Consider the following 20,070-nt stretch of genomic DNA (forward strand, 5'->3'; position numbering starts at 1 on the left):
TTCCAAGACACACCATTTCACTCAAAAGTGCTTTAGTGAATATCTCTAACAGATGAGGACTTTTGAAAAAACATATCCACAATCATATGGCTATTGTGTCCTTAGTTTATTCACCTGTGCAATGGCAGGAAAAACGCCAGAAAGTTCATTAAAGGGCAAGAAATGAGAAATCACAGTCAAAGATGCAGGTGAAGAGCCAGGAGCTAGTACTGTGAAAATCAGAGGGTAGGAGAGTTTCAAGCAGAAGGCAGGTGGTCAGCAGCGGCGAATGTTACTGACAGGTCAAGCAGAAGGAAGGCTGAAGAGTGACCGTTGAATTTAGCAATTGAGAAGTCCCCAGCGCTCTCGGGGGCAATTTCGGTGGAACTGTGTGAATGGAAACCAGACGGTAAAGGAAGCAAGGCAAGAGGAGGTAGAAGAGTCTATGGACTGTGTTTTCTAGAAGTTTGACTGCACAGAAGCTTGGGGGATGCTTCTACTCTTGGGGGAAAGCCAGGATTGAATGAAAGTGCTCTTTGGGATGGGGAAGTATGCCTTTCTTGTCGGGAGGGAGGATCTAGGTGAGAGAGTGAGCTTGAATATATAAGAGAGAAGGGCCAGCTGATGCAGCAGGGTCTTGGTGAAGCGGGAAGAGTTGCTGTCAATAGCGCAAAGGCAGGAGTTGGCTTTAGGGAGACGTTAGAGCTCTTCAATCCTCAGACGTTTACCGAGCCCTTCTCGTGTGCCACTGCCCAGGGTCCTGGAGGATGTAATGGGAAACAAGTCCTGGCCATCTCTTCGAGGTTTTCCCAGTCTAGTAGTTGCCTGGAGCCAACTAAGCAGGCAGTTATGAGCACTGTGATACGTGGTCTCTAACCCAGGTATTTAGAGAGGGTCAGAGAAGACCTTCTGAAAGAAAGCCTCTGAGCTGAGACTTGAGGGGGATGCAGAAAGAGTGTTCTTGCAGAAGGAACAATGTGTGTAAAGGTCTGGAGGCCAAAGCAAAGGTGATCTACCTTTTACCTTCAGGAGGAACAGACATAGGTAGAGATGGGTAAAGATGCAGGTAAGTTTTGGATGGAAGTCAAAGTCGCTGAAGTGCAGGTTGAGTGGCCTGTTTTCTTGGAGAGTAGGAGGCTGGGGGAGCTCATGGAGGTGATATATTTTGAGTAAGGGCTGTGAGAATGGAGATGAGATGAGTCCATTTATCATGTGTTTGAAGGGCAGGCATTAACTTCCACCCTGTAGAAAATGTGTCTACTTCTCACTTTCACTGTCATCAATGAGTCCAAATTATCCTCACCTTCCCCCTGGACCACAGAAATAGCCTCCACATCAGTCCCTGCCCACCCATTCCTGCTTCCTCCATTTCCTTCTTTACGCAGCATCTGTTAAACAGACCACATAGCTGCCCTGCTTAAAACCCTCTGATAGCTCCCGCTTGCACTTAGGGAAAAAAAAAGATCTAGACCCTTTGCCACATCCTACAAAGTCCTGTGTAATGTCTCTGTACAGTCTCCGGGCTCTTCCTGAGCCGCCTCCTCTCTGCTCCAGCCACTCTGCCTTCTTTCAACCCTTCCTCAGATCTGACATGCTTCCTCTTGCCCCCCAGCCTTTGCATGTAGAACCTCCTGTGGCTGGATTACTCCTGTGTCTGTACCATCTCCCAAGCCCTGTCCCCATCCCCATCCCCAGCCTCGTTGACCCCACACGACTTACGCCTTAGACCTTAGCTCAATCCTCATCACCTCCAGGAAGCTTTCCCTGACCTTACAGGATAGGTCACATCGCCTTCTTGGCAGCGCTCAGAGCATTCATTATAAACCTCTTCACCGTGGGCACTTCATAGGGGAGCAATTTTACATTTAATTGCCTAATTATTTGACTGACATCCCTCTCAGCCATTACCGTAAGCTTCCCGAGAGCAGAACCGGTGTCTGTTCTTCCCCCCCGGGGACCCAGCACAGGGGCTGACACACAGTAGGCACTCAATGAATACTTTATGAATGAAGACATGAATACATGAATATTAATTAGCACTCCTTGAAAAACCATTGCACCCTTTGCAGATCCCTGTAGAGTTGTTGATTCAGTCCAGTTTCCTCTGAGCACGAGCACCCTCTTCCTCCCAAACACGTCCATATGGTGAGTGCATCCCTTTGTTCCAGTGTGCCACCTCCCCACAGCCCACGCGCGTGCGCCGGCGTCTGCAGCCCCCCACCCCAGTAAACGCATCGTTTACACGAGAGACGGCAGACACGCTCTCGTCAAATCCCTGCCTGCGACCACGAGGTGAAGCTGCCCTCATTGCTTTAGGACACGTGTTTATTGATGATGCAGATTAAACTTTAATCAGATTGCACGGTTTCAATGTTCAATTGAAATTGAAAGTCTGAGCCACGTATGGGTTTTTATTACCTTCAACTTAACGCTGCTCATGGAAGCGATCGGAGGGGAGCCATCTTCTCGGGCCTCAGGTGGGATGGCTGGGCCATAAATCAAATTAATACTGCAGTGTAGTGGAGGTGGTAATGCACAATACGAGATAAGAAGGGTTAGGATCAGTTTAGTGAGTGTGGGCTCATCATGGGGGCGGGATGGGAGTGATGTAGGGGCTCCAAAGTGGGGAGACGGGCTTCTGCCTCCAGTTCCCTGCCGGGCATGTGCCAGCAGCAGGCATTTTTATAAACAAAGGGAAATGCTATTCAACCATGCTTTCAGCAACAGCTATGATGGCAGAAGCTCCTCCTAAAGAAGAGTATGGCTTTTGCATGTGAGTGTTTTAACTTGGGAATCCCTGAAGACAGCAGACACTGCTGAAAGGGATGACAATTGGGGTTTATCTCACATTAGAACAGAAGGAATTTTTGCAAACGTATTTAGTATTTTTGTAATAACACCTGTTGCTAAAAATGTGGGTATCAGTATTTTCACAAATGCAGAACATCGATGTCTGTGATTTTTAGCTGAGCTTTTTATTCTCTGCTGGAAATATCATCCATCTATTTGGGTGGAAGGAAGTTGTCTTAGGTATCAGGCTGCTACTGGACCAAGAAATAGAAGTTAATCAAGTCTTCATGCCCCAGTGGAAGAATAACAACAGCAATAAGTAGCATTTATTGAATGCTTACTGTATGCCAGTCTCTGTGCGGAGCACTTACCTCGTTTGCATAGCAACCGTATGAAGTAAGTACCATTAATAATGAACATGTGTGAAGTACTCGTTCTGTACGTGGCGCAGGGTAAGTACCCGATTATATTAGCAATCTGCTGTTGTTGCTATTCCATTGTGCACTTGGGGAAATGAGATCCAGAGGGATGAAATGACTTGGCCGAGGTCACAGAGCTAGGAAGTGGCCCAGCTGTGATTTCACATCCAGATGTCTGATTCTAGTGCCTGGATCTTTAACCACTAGGCACTTCTGCCTCCTCATCTGGAAGCCTCCCTGTGAAGAACAGATCTGTGAAAAAACCCATCTGTGGGGCTTCCCTGGTGGTGCAGTGGTTAAGAATCCGCCTGCCAATGCAGGGGACACGGGTTCGAGCCCTGGTCCAGGAAGATCCCACATGCCACGGAACAACTAAGCCCGTGCGCCACAACTACTCAGTCTGCGCTCTAGAGCCCGCGAGCCACAGCTACTGAGCCCACGTGCCACAACTATTGAAGCCTGCGCACCCAGAGCCCGTGCTCCGCAACAAGAGAAGCCACCGCCATGAGAAGCCCGCGCACCGCAACGAAGAGTAGACCCCGCTCGCCGCACCCAGAGAAAGCCCGTGCGTGGCAACGAAGACCCAACAGAGCCAATAAATAAATAAATAAATAAATTTATTTTTTTAAAAAAAATCTGTGTTTTGGGAGGCAGGGTACAAGGATGAGTCTATAACCAAGGAATTCAGTGTGGATGAATCAGTTGAAGAATTCCAGGGCTCATGAGAAATTGGAGGGTTGGGTGGATAGCTGGCTGGCTGGCTGGATCAGTGACCTGATAATTATTTCTAAGGTGTCCACTCTCTGGTAGGCTTTTGGGATGCAGGAATGAAAAGATGCAGCCCTGTCCTCAGATATCTTAGTCTGTAGGGCAATCCACTGTTTCCTGTAGGTTTTCCCCAGAGTCTCAGCTGCTCCACTGGTTTGCTCAGATCCCTTTCCCAGTATGAGAACTTACATGGGCATGCAGCCTGGCCAGCTGCCACAGGCGCTCTTCCTGTATGGCTTCATTTTTGCTCCATCAAAACCACTGTGGGGGAGGCTGCCTGAGCTCCATCTTGTGCACCTTTCAGGACCCCGGCTTTCTTCCTCCACCTAAGACGTGCTCAGCAGCTCAGAACTGGAAAGTCTCCACGCCACTAGCAGGTAGAAGAGGGAAAGGAAGAGGGAGAATCTAAGCTAAACCATCTAAAACCCCAGCAGGATAGCGAAAGATGATAGTGCCATTGGCCTGTGTTATAAGATCATAGTTTCCACTGTGTGCTGGGTATGTCACTGGGCGCATCAGATACAGCATCACAACAACCCTTCCAGGGAGGTGGGACGATCCCCATTTTACAGAAGAAGACACAGGCTCGGAGAGGTTAAGACACTTGCCCAGAATCACTGGGCACCGATACACGTGTCTCATCCCAAAGCGCATGCTCTTTCAACTATGCGACATTGCCTCGCGTTTTTATTATGAATTTTAATGTCTCTTACTTTTGGACTAAGTTATATCTGCAAATGTTACAAAATCCAAAGGCTCGTCAATGTATAGAGCAAAATCTCCTTCCCTACCCCTATCTCCTGGTCCCAAAGTTTGGCAGTAAGCATCCCCCAGAGAGGAGGAGGTGAGAGTTCTGTGGGGTGTCCTCCAGGAGTTTCCAGGTCAACCGTGAAGCCAGGAAAAGCACCGCAGAGGCAAACTTACCGGACAAAGCAGATCAGTGTGACAGGTGCCTTCCAAACTGGATACAAATGCTTTGGGAGAACAGCCAGCATATTTCCAGATATTGGAGAGAGACCATCACGGATGCCTGCATGGATGAGGTGGTATTTGACCTGTCATTGACATATGGGGAGTGCATGCAAGACTAGAGAGGAATATTTGGAAAAAAAAAAATGTCATCGAGGGTGCATTTCCAGCCCCAGGGTCTTCCCAGAGGCTCTTCCCAGTTGCTGGAGCACACGTCCTTTCCCTTCAACCCAACCAATTTCTGTTTATCCTTTCAACCCCAGCTGGAATGTCCCATCCTTAAGGAAGCCTTTCTCAATCAGCCATACTTAGGTTAGGCCACCCTCTTATCTGGATTTGTATGAGCTTTCTTGGCACCTGGTACATCTTTATTTGTAGCACTTACCACACTTTCAATTATTTGGGTAATTCCCTGACTGATGTCTGTTCTTCTCCTCTAGACTAGAAGCCCCGTGTTATCAGGAACTGTGTCTGTCCTCAGTTACTGCTGCCCCTCTAAGTGCACAGTTGAGACTCAGTTAATACAACCTGAGTTCAGTCCTTACTCACTAGCTGAATGACATTGGGCAAGTGGCTTAGTTTTCATTATTTTATGAAAACGATAATAGCAAACACTTTGATAACACTTTCTGTATATGCCAGGCCCCAATCTAAATGCTTTTGCATACAGTAACTAACCTAATATACATAATAACCTTATGAGGTAGGCGCTGCTACCTCCATTTCACAGATGAGGATACTGAGACCCAGATACGGAAGGCAGCCTTCTAAGATAGCCTCCAGTGATCCCCAGCTCCTGGAATCCAGGCCCTTGAGAGTGGACTGGACTAGTGACTTGCTTCTAACCGGTAGAATATGGCAAAGATGATAGGATGTCACTTCCCTGATTACGTTACAAAAGATGGTGACTTCCATTTTGCCAGCAGACCATTTCATTTGCCTTCTCAGCTTGCAGGCTTTGACGAGGCAAACTTCCATGTAGGAGCTGAGGCCAGCTGTCCAACAACACTCAAGGAATTGAATCCTGATAGGCTTGAATGAACTTGGAAGCAGATACTCCCCCTGTCAAGCATGGAGATGTCTGAAGCCCTGGCTGACACCTTGATAACTGTCTTGTGGCATACCTTGAATAAGAGGAGCCAGGTAGGCCAGGCCCCAAACTGTGAGATCACAAATGAGTGGTGTTTTAAGCCACTAAATTGCAAGGTTGTTACACAGCAATTGATGACTAATAACAGCCAGGAAGCTTAAGTCACTTGCCCAAGTTCACACACCTAGTATGTAGAGAATCTGGATGTAAACTCAGGGAATCAGGCTCTGGAATTCATGCTCTTAAGCACCACACTCTACTGCCTTACTGGAATGCAGGGATACTTCTTGTACCTACTTCAAAAATTTTCCTACAGATTAAATGGTACCGTGAATGTAAAATGCTTAGCTGAGCACATGGCACCTAGTAAGTGCTTAATACATTCAGCTATAGTGATTATTACCTTTCTTGTTGTTTGGTACCTTCAAGACACGAGCAACGAAAAGGGTCAGTCCCATAAACAGAAGAAGGCTGAAAAGATGCTCATAGTTGCCTTCAGGAGAGTAGCTCTTTGCCTTCATCCAGAACCATGCCAAGGAAGGTATTTAATAAAACATTCACGAGCCACCACTACTGGGGAGGCTGAAATGGCAGCCCCCAGGGGACACCCCCAACCACAGGCAGAAGCACTTGTCTAGTCTCCCCTCCTCCTCTGCAGTGTCTCCACGGAAACCCCGGAGAGCAAGGAGGGAAGGGTTTGTCTGAAACGAAGCAGGCATCGTAGCCAGGCAGGAATATGTTTGAGAATTCTAAACAACACTCCCAGGATACAGTTTTCCTCAAGTCAGGGTGTCATGAATAGAACCGGTCGGGGCTTCTTTAGTCTGCTTCCATCCCCATTTTTTCAGGGAGCCACAGGGCAGAGGATGTTTCTGGAGGCTGTATCCTGGGCAAACAGCCACCATCATTCTGTGCCCTTCAACGTTTCCCAGAGGACAGGATCAGGGAACTGCATGGGCTTATGTAGAGGATGAGGATACCGTGTGTTGATACCCAGGACTTGGGCACCGTGTTGGGAAAAGTCTTTCTCTCCTGTGTGTATCCTTTACTCCTCAGCCAGAACACTTCATTTCTGACACCTCCAGTCAGCAAATGTGTGGAGGTTTTCCCCCATAGCAAGCAATTCTCCATGGCACCAGCTGAGTGTTTTACAATTTAACTTAATTTTGACACCATCAGCCTAGAGATAGTGCCAGACCCCACAGGGTAAGGGCTCAGTTCCACCAGACCGTCCCCACCCCACTTTAGGTGTCAATCGGAAGTAGTGGGTCCCCAGGTTACCCACAGCTTCTGTCCAACTTGGCTGTACATCAGAGGTTCCCATGACCTCCTCCCCTTTGGATTCGATTATTTGCTAGAACAGCTCACAGAACGCAGGGAAACGCTTACATTTACCAGTTTATTAAGGGATACGATAAAGGACACAGGGGAACAGACAGATGAAGAGATACGTAGGGTGAGGTCTGGGATCATCCCAAGCACAGCAGCTTCTGTCCCCATGGAGCTGGGGTGCATCACCCTCCTGGTATGCGGATGTGTTCACCAACCTGGAAGCTCCCTGAACCCTGTAATTTTGGGATGTTTATGGAGGCTTTATCAGTTAGGCATGACCAATCATTGACCCCATTTTCAGCCCTTCTCCCTTCTCAAGAGAATGGGGCTGGGGGCTGAAAATTCCAAGCTTCTAATCATGGTTTGGTCTTTCTAGTGACCAGCCCTCATCCAGGAACCACCCAGAGTCGCCTCATTGGAGGAAAAGACACTCCTAGCGCCCAGGAAATTACAAGGATTTCAGGAGCCCTGTGTCAGGAACTGGAGTTAGAGACCAAATATTAGAACAAGAGATGTTTCTAGTGCTCTTATCACTTAGGAAATTCCAGGGGTTTCAGGAGCTCTGTGCCAGGAACTGGGGGCAGAGACCAATACATATATTTTCTGTTATCTCACAGGGACCCAGGAGAATGGGGAGGAAGGACATGGGCCTGACTCAGAGGTCTGCCTTTCATCCCTCTAATCGTAGTGGACTCTGATGATAGAAAAGTTATAACACTATTCACAGCAAAGCCTAACATTCAAACAGAATTAGAATGCATCCTTCCCAAGGGCAGAAAAATATGGGATATGTTCTGGCTCCTTCTCTATCTGCCCCACCAGGAATCTGCATAAAGCTGGTTTGTCTGTGTTTACACAATGGTCCTTCTTAGCATTTCTCAGTTAATTTTTTTTAGTATATCTATCATCTCTGACTCGTACATTTTTGCCTCTCCTGATAGAGGCTGCGTTTTCTTCTTGGTTTGTATATATGCTCTAAATAGTTTAAGATTCTTGATATCTGACTACTGGCCTTCAGGAAAACACGAACACACTTACCATCGTATGAGGATCCAAGAAATTCAGAATGTTTGAAGACACCGATGGCTGGTCTGTTAGTAGCATACCTTGAAATGTCAAAATTTATATCCAGAAAAGTCAATGCCTGAGTTCTTCCCTTATTTGTTACTGCTTCTACTTTTTCATTATAGATTGTGGGCTGTTATGGTGATGGGCAGTTGGGATATTGAGAGGCTCTTGGAGAAAATATATTATCTGTGTGAAATGATCCATTTCTAAGTCAGGTTACAGATGGTGTATAATCTCCTCCTATGGCCCAATCAGTCAGCCACCATAAGGTTGAGAAGGTGTCTAAACGTTACTTGACTCCCACAGCTTTGCCATCATTAAAGCTCTTGCGACTCTCGTGGGTCATGGGAGGAGGAGGCTCCTTCAAGCACACAGGCGTTTAGTAGGGGTTGGCAAACAATGGTCCACAGGCCAAACCCAGCCAGCCACTTTGTTGTAAATAAATCTTTATTGGCACACAGCCATGCCCCTTTGTTTCCATAGTGTCTAAAGTTGCTTTTGTGCTATAGCAGCAGAATTGAGTAGTCATGACAGAGACCAAAAATGGTCTGCAGAACCTAAAATATTTACTGTCTGGCTCTTTAAGTAAAAGTTTGCCAACCCCTGACGGGGTCATGGCTATGGGAGAAGCAGGGTCCTTTTCTAGTCGCAGTCTAGAAAGATGATGAGTTCAGAGACCCGAACTAAATCTTATCCCCTTGACTGACTAGCTGGGTGAGCTTCAGTACACCCATACCCCTATCTTGGTCTTTCTCCTCACTTGTAAAATGCAGATACCTCTGTCCACAAGCTGGCATCCTCCTCTAGGGCAAGAGCCATGATTCTCTGGCCTTTCTGGGAGAGTGCTGGTGATAACATGTTGCAGGAGTTGAACAAATATTTGTTGAATGAATGTGTGTCGAACATCATTATCTTGCAGAGTTGTCATAAGGCTCAAATGGGATAATAGTGCACACAGTGAGAAAGAGAATATGCTCCAGGCACCAGAGGCTATTTTAGATGGATCCGTCTCTGGTCTGGAAGCTAGGGCCAGAGAAAATTGTCGTTGGTTCACGTGGTCTTCACCTTGGTCTTTGTGTCCTGACGTCCCTTTGTTTCATTCGGGTTCTTTCAGTTGCAAGAAACAGACTCCTTCAAGTTGCCTCCAAAACAGCGGTGTATTGTTAGGACAACTGTGAACTGTAATTAGATCTGGAAAACTGTCAAGACCTGCGGCTGCTTTAGGAACTAGTCTCTCTTATTCTCTCTCTCTCGTCCTCTCTCTTGTTCTCTCCAATTGTTTGTTCAGTTCTGCTTTCTCTCTGTGGGCTGATTTCCTCTCACTCTTTATCTTTTCTGCTCACATAGAATTTTGGTTTATTCCTGGTTTGAAGGTGTCTTTTCATCCTCAGCCCCTGTGCCATCTCACTTCTCAGCTTTACAGTTTTCAGTACCTCAGAGCCATCTGATTGGCCAAATATATCTTTGCATCCCGGGTCACACAGGTCATAAGTCACTGCCATGTTTTGGACCCATCATTCTTGGGTCATGTAGTCCACGTGTGGCCCAGTAAGCTGGCAGGAGGAGGAGGTTGTTGAAGAAATGGGGGAACATAGGGTAGATCGTTTTCCTGAAATGAGTCTGCAGGCGCAAGCACCGACTGACATCCCTAATATGACTCTCTCTTTGCGCCTCCATCCTTTTTTTCTTTTTATTTAAGCTTTTATTTTATTTTATTTTTTTAGCCATGCCACGGGGCATGCGGGATCTTAGTTCCCCAACCAGAGATGGAACCTGTACCCTCTGCAGTTGAAGCATGGAGTCCTAACCAGTGGACCGCCAGGGAAGTCCCACGCGTCTGTCCTTTTATAGACTCTGCCTAATATTGGATGCAGTAAAATTATTTAATATTACCTTTGTGACAAGTGACTGGTGGCAATTGAAGGTGGAGGACCAACTTCACAAACCTCCAGTTTGCTTCCAGACATAGGGACCATTGGAAAGCCGTGGTATTTTCTGATGTGCCGTCCCCATAATGTCCTGGAGGTTTTCCCTCCATGCAGCCTGTGAGGTTGGACCATTACGTAGAGATAAGGTGGGGACCCCATGGCTGGGCACTCGGATCATCTGGGAAAGGAGACAGAGAAACTAGGCTCAAGGGGGATGTATATTAGGAAGGCCTTTCAAGTCCTACTAATCACACAGAATCCCCGCCTCCCTACCTGAGGCTAGACTGATGAGGATCTTTAAGTTTACTTGAGGTTGAAGCTGAGCAAAATAGGCAAAAATTGGTTTCCTTTGGCAGAGAGACCTCTCCTGCTGGCTTCTTACCACTCCTAGGGCTTGTCCTCCTCATGATTTTACCTTATTTTTTCTCCCCCTCCCTCCTTTTTTTTCACTAAATATTGAATTCATTCGGGTATTTTCCTTGGACGAGGCTAACTAATAAATGTGATGAATTACTGTGTTATTGGGAGAGAGTTTGGAAGCCCAGATGATGGCTTCCTCCTGCCCTCACCTCTTGCTCTCCAACCCCAAGTATCAGTTAGAGATCTCGGGTCATAAGATGTTTCAACAGACTCAGGCTAATTTAAGCAGAAAATGAATTTATTAGAAGGTACTGGGCTTCCCTGGTGGCGCAGTGGTTGAGAATCCGCCTGCAGATGCAGGGGACACAGGTTCGTGCCCCGGTCCGGGAAGATCCCACATGCTGTGGAGCGGCTGGGCCCGCGAGCCATGGTCGCTTGCGGAGAGGCCACAACAGTGAGGGGCCCGCGTACCGCAAAAAAAAAAAAAAAAACAAACAAAAAAACTATCCTCTAGAAGGTACTGGATCATAGAATCAATGAGAAGGCTGGAGAACCCAGCTCAGAAAAGGAAAGTGATACTCTGGTATCTGGGTGGCGTGAAGTGGACAACATTCTTGAAAAGGTGCCCCTCTGGAAGAAACGACGGCAAACGCTTTTCCTCCTTCTGGTCTTCTACTCACGATCCAGAGTCACAGCAGGAAAGGACTGATCTGCCACACTTGAATCATACATCTCTGGGTGGGAGATGAAGTGCCTTGACTGTTGGTATCATTAAGACTGCACACACTGAGTGAGAGGGAATCTCCCAAAGGAAATTAAGCTATGAGGGAATGGATCCTGGAGTAAAGAACATCTGTCCCCAAAGCCGACAAATGTTCTTTACTCCAAAGCAGAGACTATGACAGTAGGCCCTCAAAACACGGAGGCGAGGAGGACTCTGCGGGGTGAGGGCCGCCCCAGTCAGATCACTTCTTGTCAGAATCAGATCGCACTTTGTCAGACACGTCACGTGTCGTGAGAACTGAGTGGTGTTCTTTGCTCCTAAGACAGTTTCTGTTCACTGAAGCCAGACCAGCATGTAATCGGAGCAGATAGGCATCTACAAGCTGTGATTTGATGAGTTCTTGGAAGCCTCCCCTCCCAACACTATCCCCTGAGCCTCTGGCCACTTCTCGATGCCTGGAGTCACCCCATGCATAAGCCATCTCTTTGGATTCAGCATCGCTCCTCCCATCCCCCTACTGAAATGGCAAATGCCCCTAGAAAGGGCAGCATCTTGGGTCTTAATATCTGAGATTGAACAAATTTTTCACTCGTTTACATTAAATCAATTCAAGACGACAAACACTGAGCCAGACACTCTGCTGTATGCTGGCGTGTAAATGTAAACAAGATAGAAGCAGTGCTTAACGTGGACCAGACGGATCAGCAGGAAGGACGGATACATTAATATGCCATACTACTAAAATGATGAGAGCTTTGAGAGCAGTGCGCCCCTGGAGGAAGAAGGGGGAGTAAGCACAGCGCGAAGGGGATAAGGGAAGAAAAGGTGAGCTCTGGGACTTCTTTAGAGCGTGGTACCGTTCTTCCACCACCATCTTCTGCTGAGCCCTCTCCAGATCTCCTGCGCTGTTTTTCATCTACCCCTCCTATCAGAGCTGAGAGTAGGGATCCCAACCGAGAGCATCATACCTGAGAGCTGCGATTAGCACATCTGACAGATCCATGCATTTGCAGACAAGCAAGAAAACCCTTGGTCTCTCCAGAGGCCGCGAACGAGCATGGGGTGAGATAACCCAGGCTGCTTTGCCAAGCTGTTTGCTCTACAGCTTGCAATAAAACGTTCCTTTAGTATTCTTTTTCTTTCTACCAGATCATTAATTCTCATTACTTCGGCATCTAAACATTTTTGCATAAATATCAGACAGCTGAGTTTTGGGGGGAATAGCTTCAAAGAGTGAATCTGTCAAGGCTATAATATATGAACTTAAATCTTTTCTTGCCTGTGTCTATGTATGTGTGTGTGTATATGTGTGTGTGTGTGTGTGTGTGTGTGTGTGTGTATGTATATAAAGGGGTCCATTTTCCCTTTTATATTTCTCCGAGTATGAGGCTAATATGGTTATAATAACAAAATTAGTTCATCACTTACTAACTGTTAATTTAATTTTAATTGTCCATTAAATCAGGCGCTGGGCTGTTTATATTTTAATTTTAATGTCAGAGAGTTAAATCACTTTCCAAATGAAGGTTAACAAGGGAGGGCTATTCCTGACTCTGCAAACAAGGGAAATCATGTGGAATCACAAACATGCTGCTGCCGTTTGGGGTGTGGACAAAGCATGAAGAATGAGGATAATCATAAGTATTTTTTGAGTACTCACTATGTGCTGGCCTCTGTGTTAAGTGTTTTAGATGCATTATCTCGTTGATTCCTTACAGAAATGCTATGATGTAGCATCTGTTCTTATCACCGTTTTATATATGGGAGAGCTGAGGCTCAGAGAGGGCAGGACATGAGCTTAATAAGGCTCACAGCTAGTTCCTGGCTGAGCCAGGAATCAGAATGGTCTCCCTACCTCCAATTCGAGTGCTCTGAACTAAAACGCTACACTGCCTCGTTTGAAGATATTGGTCTGAGGAAATAATGAGAAAAGACATGAGAGTGGGAAGACAGTGTAGTATAATGAGAAGAGTCAGGCCTTGGAGGGACAATAATGGATTCCCCCAAAATTAAGATGAAGAATTCCTAAGCAAGGCAATCTAACAGGTCCCTTTGGGCTGTTGCGTCCTCAGATTCCGTGACATTTCACCTGCAGCTAAGTGCTGTTAGTAGCTGAGGTTTTCATGGGCAGAGAAGAGGTTGGAGCTGTAGGCATCCCTGCTGCCCAAAACAAAGAGAAGTCAGCTGGAGTGATGTCCGCGCTCGGGTCCTTTCTCTGGTTCTGTGCAAAGAAAAAAAGAACAGCAGAGCACGAGGTCTCGTGGCTTAACTGTTGGGCAAACGGTGTTCTGTAGGGGTGTGTGTGTGTGTGTGTGTGTGTGTGTGTGTGTGTGCGCGCGCGTGTGCGCACGTGTGTGTTTTGGTGTGCAGCAGTACGTAAGGGATCTGGAACACTAGGGGGGAAGTACTGCAGAAGGGTGAGTGAGAAGGGACAAAGCCACAGCAGTTTCTGAAGTTTTCTTTTGAGAGGATCTCTGAACATTCTTAGGAGGAGCAACACATTAAGCTCTCATCAGCTCACCCCTAGCTGGGGATGAGATGATGGGTAGCTGACAACTAGATAACTCCTCCCTTCTTCCTCTCTTCCTTGCTCCCTCCCTCCCTCCCTTAGCCCTCCCTCCTTTTTCCTTAGCTCTCTTTGTCCCTCCCTCCCCCTCTCCCTCCATTCCCTCTAACAAGTACTTAACTGGGCATTCTCTGATTCAGGCACTGCATTAGGTGCTATGGAGACAGTGGTACAAAGAGTGGCTCTCTCCCTACCTGTTGTGAGTTCATAGTCTAGAGGTTTCCAGGGACATGAGATATGGGAAAAGTGTCTCGTGTTCAACCTCCACCTCGGGAGGGGGGGTCTTAGCCCTCTCATTCCGAGTGGAGTCAGACTGAAAGAGAAGCCATGCCATTGCTGGACACGTTCAATCAGTTTCAGTTTTTGCCGAGGTCTGATTCTTCCGTGACACCTTAGAAGCATCACTGCATAGAGGTAAAGAACACAGACTCCGGAGGCAGACTATGGGGGTCCCAATCCTGCCTTCTCCATTTCTAGCTCTTAGACCTTGGAAAAGATACTTATTCTCTCTGTGCCTCAGTTTCTTCGTCTGGAAAATAGGGATAATATGAGTTCATATCTCAGAGAATTTCTGCCAGCATTCAGTAACAATATTGACATAGTGCTTAGAAAAGTGTCTGACACATAGTAGATGCTAGATAATGCTTGTTAACGAGATGAAGCTTCTTTTGCATTTCCCTGCATAGCTCCTGAACTAAAAACCATGCCCAGACTTCGCTAATTTCCTCTTGTGCTTTCTTGTACATGGCCTGGGTCTCTAATCGGAAGGTAGTGGACATCCAAGCTGACTTTGGCCTTTCTCTCCTGCCTCCTCATGAGCAGGTTCCAGGCACAGCCAGCTTTTACTCTGTACCAGGAGTGGCCAAGGACATTTATTTTGTAGAATTCTTGGAAACATTGCTGGACAGTCAGGTTGCCTGGGTGATTGCACCATTTCATTGTATGCCTAATGCCCACGGCCCAGATTTTAGTTCCTGGGAATTCAGTGTTTGTGCTCCAAACTGGGCCCCGAGGGAACAAATCTTATATGTGTAGACTCTACACGTTGCGGAATATTAGCCTTGTAGCAAGACTGCCTGGGTCGCCAGATGTCCCTCTAAGAACCCCAGGGAGGGTCCAAAAGCATGAATCGATTAAATAAAGCTAACATTCTAAACCCATCCTCCCAGAGCTCTTCCAGACCCATCCAAGGGCTTCTGAAAAACAATTGAGTACTAAAAGGAAACAAGAGGAACAGTTGATGGGGCTTGGTGGTCTGGCTCAATTCCCCCTGTGATTAAATTTCATATTTTACCCTGGGCTGGGACGGCTTCCAGAGACCAGTCTATGAAAACAACTAGATTGTGCCAAGTCTCTTTTCCTAAATAACTGTGACATTCAGAGCCCCTTTCTGACTTGGCAGGGGCTCAGAGAGGAAAGGGCTCTTGTTGGTGAAAAAAAACTAGCTTGGAGCCTGATACCTCTCAGTTTTCCAGATTACTGCGGGAGATGTGCAGAAGGGGACATTGTCCTTAATCAGAATGACCTGGTAGAATGAACATGGTTTGGGGGGGTGAGACACCCTGAGTTTGAGTCCTGGATCTGCTACACATTAGATGAATGCCTTTGGGAAAATCACTAATCTCTTTAATCCTTAGATTCTTCCTCTGAAAAATAGGTGTGCTAGTCGGCTTAAGTTAGTTATGCTGTGGTAACAAACAGCCCCCCAAATCTTGGTGACTTACAGCAACAGAGGGTTATTTATGGCTCATATTATATTTTTGCTGTGGTCAGGTCTCAGCTATGGTTTTGTGGCTCTTCTCCATGTGTATTCTACATTCTGAGGTCCAAGATGAAGACACATCCACTGGTTTTGTACCCAGGGATAAGGAAGGAGGTAGAGTCGTGCAGTGTCTCTAAAGCTTTTACTCAGATGTCCCCGATATTCACTTCTGCTCACGTTCTGTGGGTAAGGATGTTATACTTCTCCCACAGAGAGGCAGTGGAAATCACACGGCAGTAAGCAGGGTTGTATAACCCTCTCACAGGCAGGGCAGCAAATAATTTGGAACCGTAATACAACCCACACCAGTGAAATGATAATACTCCCTTCTTCACAGGATAGTCATGAAGCCCAAATGAAATCATACACATGAAAGTTTATTACAAACTATTAAATTCTGTGTTCATGCGAATTATTACTCCCTAACGCCAAGCTCTCTATGGGTCTCACAGAGGTTGAATGGAGACAGTTTGTACATATCTCTATTTGCATGGAAATCTGTTTGTCTTCACATATACTCCCCATGTGCTTTGAGGGCTAGCCTGGTGATTTCAACATCAACGTCACTATGTCCAGCCCTTTTTATAGAACCCTAGAATCCAAAGAGTTTAGTTTTGCCTGCAGATGAATGCCCAGCCCAATATTTTGGAAACTCCTGATGAAGAATTGTGACATTGCCTGGCTTTGGGGCACTAAGAATGACAGACTCTCCTGAATGGAGCTGGGCTTTGTCAGTTGGGATATGGCCCCTCATTGTCAGCTACTCATTGACTGACTTTGTTCTTGCTCCTGGAGAAGACATTTACAGAACCACATCAGAGAGGGACAAAAAAACTCCACGGACCATTGATTAGGATGCTGGAGACCCAGAAACTTGAGAAGGGGATTGAGAAAGAACCGTGAAAACACCAGAAAAAACCTCATTTAGACTTATAGAAGACTAACTTCATTAGTTAATTAATTTACTCAATCAGTTATATTGATCGCCTACTATATGCTAGGCAGTTTGTGTTCAAATAATTTGCTCATTCGTTTATTCATTTATTTGACAAATATTTACTGGACATCTACTATGCACCACACGCTATTTTAGGCAGTGGAACTATATCAATGAGCAGAACACTCAGAATTCTTTGTCATAAGGGAGTTTATCTTTTGGGGGTGGGGTACTACTCAGGAGACACATAATAAATTAAACAAATAAGCAAGTAAAATACACAGTATAATGGTACAAAATTAAGAAAATAAGAAAGGAGGATGGGAAGTGTTCAAGAAGAAACTCACTTTTTTTTGGCAAAAAAATCTTTTAGTTGGAGTATAACCAGTTAACAATGTTGTGATAGTTTCAGGTGCACAGCAAAGGGACTCAGCCATACGTATGCATGTATCCATTCTCCCCCAAACTCCCTCCCATCCAGGCTGCCACATAACATTGAGCAGAGTTCCCTGTGCTATACAGTAGGTCCTTGTTGGTTATCCATTTTAAATATAGCACTGTGTACACGTCAGTCCCAAGCTCCTTAACTATCCCTTCCCTCCACCCTTCCCCGCTGGTAACCATAAGTTCATTCTCTAAGTCTGTGAGTCTGTTTCTGTTTTGTAAATAAGTTCATTTGTATCATTTCTTTTTAGATTCCACATATAAGCGATATCATGCAATATTTCTGTTTCTCTGTCTGACTTACTTCACTCAGTATGACAATCTCTCGGTCAATCCACATTGCTGCAAATGGCCTTATTTCATTCTTTTTAATGGCTAAGTAATATACCGTTGTATATATGTACCACATCTTCTTTACCCATTCCTCTGTCAATGGACATTTAGAATAGGGTATCCAGAAAGTTTTGATTGAGAGAGTGGCATTTGAGAGAAGGCCTGAAGGAGGTGAGGGAGCAAGACTTGTGGGAGAACAGTCCTGCAGAGGGAATAACACATGTGTCTCTGTGGGGCGGGAGTGTGCCTGGTGGGCGGGAGGGACTGTGGTGGGGGGCCACAGGGGCTGCAGTGCATGAGGCAGAAGGAGGGTAGTGGAAGATGGCATCAGGCAGGAACAGAGGCAGAATCGTGGAGGGCTTGTAGGCCATTGTAGGGACTGCAGTTTTTTCTAAGTGAATGAGAAGCCCATCTTAAAGTTTTGAGACGAGGACCAACCCATCCTGAATGTTGGCTTTATAAGGTACATTTTGGCTGCTGTCTTGACGATGGCTGCTTTTTTTGGCTGCTTCCTAACAAGAAGGTGGCTAAGGACAGAATAACGGGAGACCTGGGAGGAGACTAACACAACAATATGGGTGAGAAATTAGAAGACTAACTTCATTAGTTAATTAAAGAACTAATTCTATTAGTGAAAATAGAATTAGTGGGGCTCAGACCAAGATAGTAGTGGTGACAACCAGTGGTTGGATTTGGAATATATACATATATTTCAAAAGTAGAGCTGACAAGATGTGCACACGAATTGGATATGAGGTGGGAGAGGAAGAAGACTAAGAAAGGACCCTTTCTCTCCTGGGGTGACAGACACCCGAGCATACGATCATAAAGCAGAATGAAGTGCGGTGACGGGGGTAATACGAGTCCTTCTGGTGCACCTAGTGTGAAGGAATGAAGATACCTTAGCTGGGTTTTAAAGGATGGGTGGGATTTTCCCAAGAGGAGAAGAGGCTCTAAAAATGGTTTATGCAGAGGAACGGAAGCCATCCAGTGTTGATGGAGGGCAAATTATGAGGCGTGTTGAGAGATGAGACTGGAACATGACAAAGCCAAACTTTGGAAGGTCTTGCAGGCTAACTTGAGGAACTGAGACCCTCTTTTTTTTCAGGTGATACACCTTGGTTTTAACAACAAGTAACATGGTGAGGTTTGGGCGCCCAAAGGGTCCTCCATGCAGTGTCAAGAGTGGATTGGGCGTGGAGGCAAACATGGAGGCAGGTGTGGGCCTCATAAGGAGGAGGGGTGAGGCTTGACTCAGGAAGGGCTTGGGTCAGCGGACTTTGACATCCAGTCCTCTAAGGGGAGCAGGACAGAGTCGTGGAGCAGTGCTCCAAAGACTACTTACTGTCGGTACCACTTCCATCTAATATAGGCCTTCCCCTTTCCAGAAACTGCAGGGAGGTTTTGCAACATTCAGGTGAAATGTTGGAGAAAGTGACCATTTTGAAGGACAAAGCCCAATTTTAGCTACCAAACATGTAGCATGGAAGGATACTGGGGAGTCACAGATTCACATTTTCAGCTGCTTACCCACAATGGGAATAAAAAAACAACTTTCTTCAAATATGTCTCTTTAAAGAGCAAGGCAAGGCACTGATTGGCTGCGTCTGGATCACATGGCCATGGTGATCAGGAAAATATAAAAGATGATTGGCTCTGCCTGGGTCATATGATATAACCTCTGTGGACCTGCAGAAAGTAGAGAAATGGGGGTGAGGAAGCTTTCTAGGTAGACACAAAACAACAGTGTCCATAGTCCATTAATTTATGAAGAAAGCTCTCGGGAGGGACGATGGGAAGGAGTGGTGAGCTGGGAGTCAGGAGTTCAACCTGGCTCCAGCGCTCTCATTCTGTCTCTTGCCTGACCATATAGGCTGCATTAGAATCACACAGCTATCATCACTTCCAAATTAAGCTATGAGCTCTCCAACGGCAGAAGCTTTCTTAGGTAGTTCTCTATGCCAAGAAAACCTGCCCTTCTCAAACTTGGCCTCTTTCCAAACTTAACACGAATGTCTCCTCCTCTACGAAGTGCTTCTGTCATCACCAAGGCAGATTAACCCTGTCTCTCCTGTGTTCCAGTGGCGATTTATTTATACCACTGTTATCATACCTAGAATGTTGCCTTGTACTTAGCCGCCTACGGTCTGCCTCAGATCTTTACTCCTCAGACTGTGAACTTCTGGAAGATGTTGATGTATCTCCTTTACCTTTGTATCCAAGTTCCATGAACAGTAACAGGCACGTAATAGATACTCAAAAAATGGTCACTCAAATGGTGATTTCTTTTTCCTCTCTTGAGACCAAGTTTGTACAAAATCAGCATTTCTTAAAAGAACACTAGCCCAGTAAGCTGAAATGCTAAAGATTCAGAGTGGATACATGTTTTTGGGGTCACCATTGCAACTCTTCTTTTGGGGAAACACCTGTCCCCCGCTTCCATGCTTGGTTTATGTCCACCTGTCCAGTCAGGCTACTTCATACCCCTGGCCACAGAGAGTGAATCAGACATGGGTCCATGACCCAAGATAGGTAAATTGGGGGAAAATATTTTCTTTCTCTGGATCCTAGACTGTAATCGTGAGACTTCCATGAAACAAT

General features: G+C 46.1%; 1 protein-coding gene across 1 annotated transcript in view; it reads left to right on the plus strand.

Annotated features, from left to right (window-relative positions):
- Nucleotides 1-1,029: 1,029 nt before the first annotated feature.
- LOC102973207 (26S proteasome non-ATPase regulatory subunit 5-like) overlaps nucleotides 1,030-20,070 on the plus strand; it is a 28,934-nt gene continuing 9,893 nt past the window's right edge. Inside the window, 1 exon segment of the mRNA XM_055080714.1 lies at nucleotides 1,030-1,045. Within this exon segment, the coding sequence (XP_054936689.1) occupies nucleotides 1,030-1,045 (16 nt within the window).

The sequence above is a fragment of the Physeter macrocephalus genome, chromosome 19, assembly GCF_002837175.3.
Source record: "Physeter macrocephalus isolate SW-GA chromosome 19, ASM283717v5, whole genome shotgun sequence".
Classification (NCBI taxonomy): Eukaryota; Metazoa; Chordata; class Mammalia; order Artiodactyla; family Physeteridae; genus Physeter; species Physeter macrocephalus.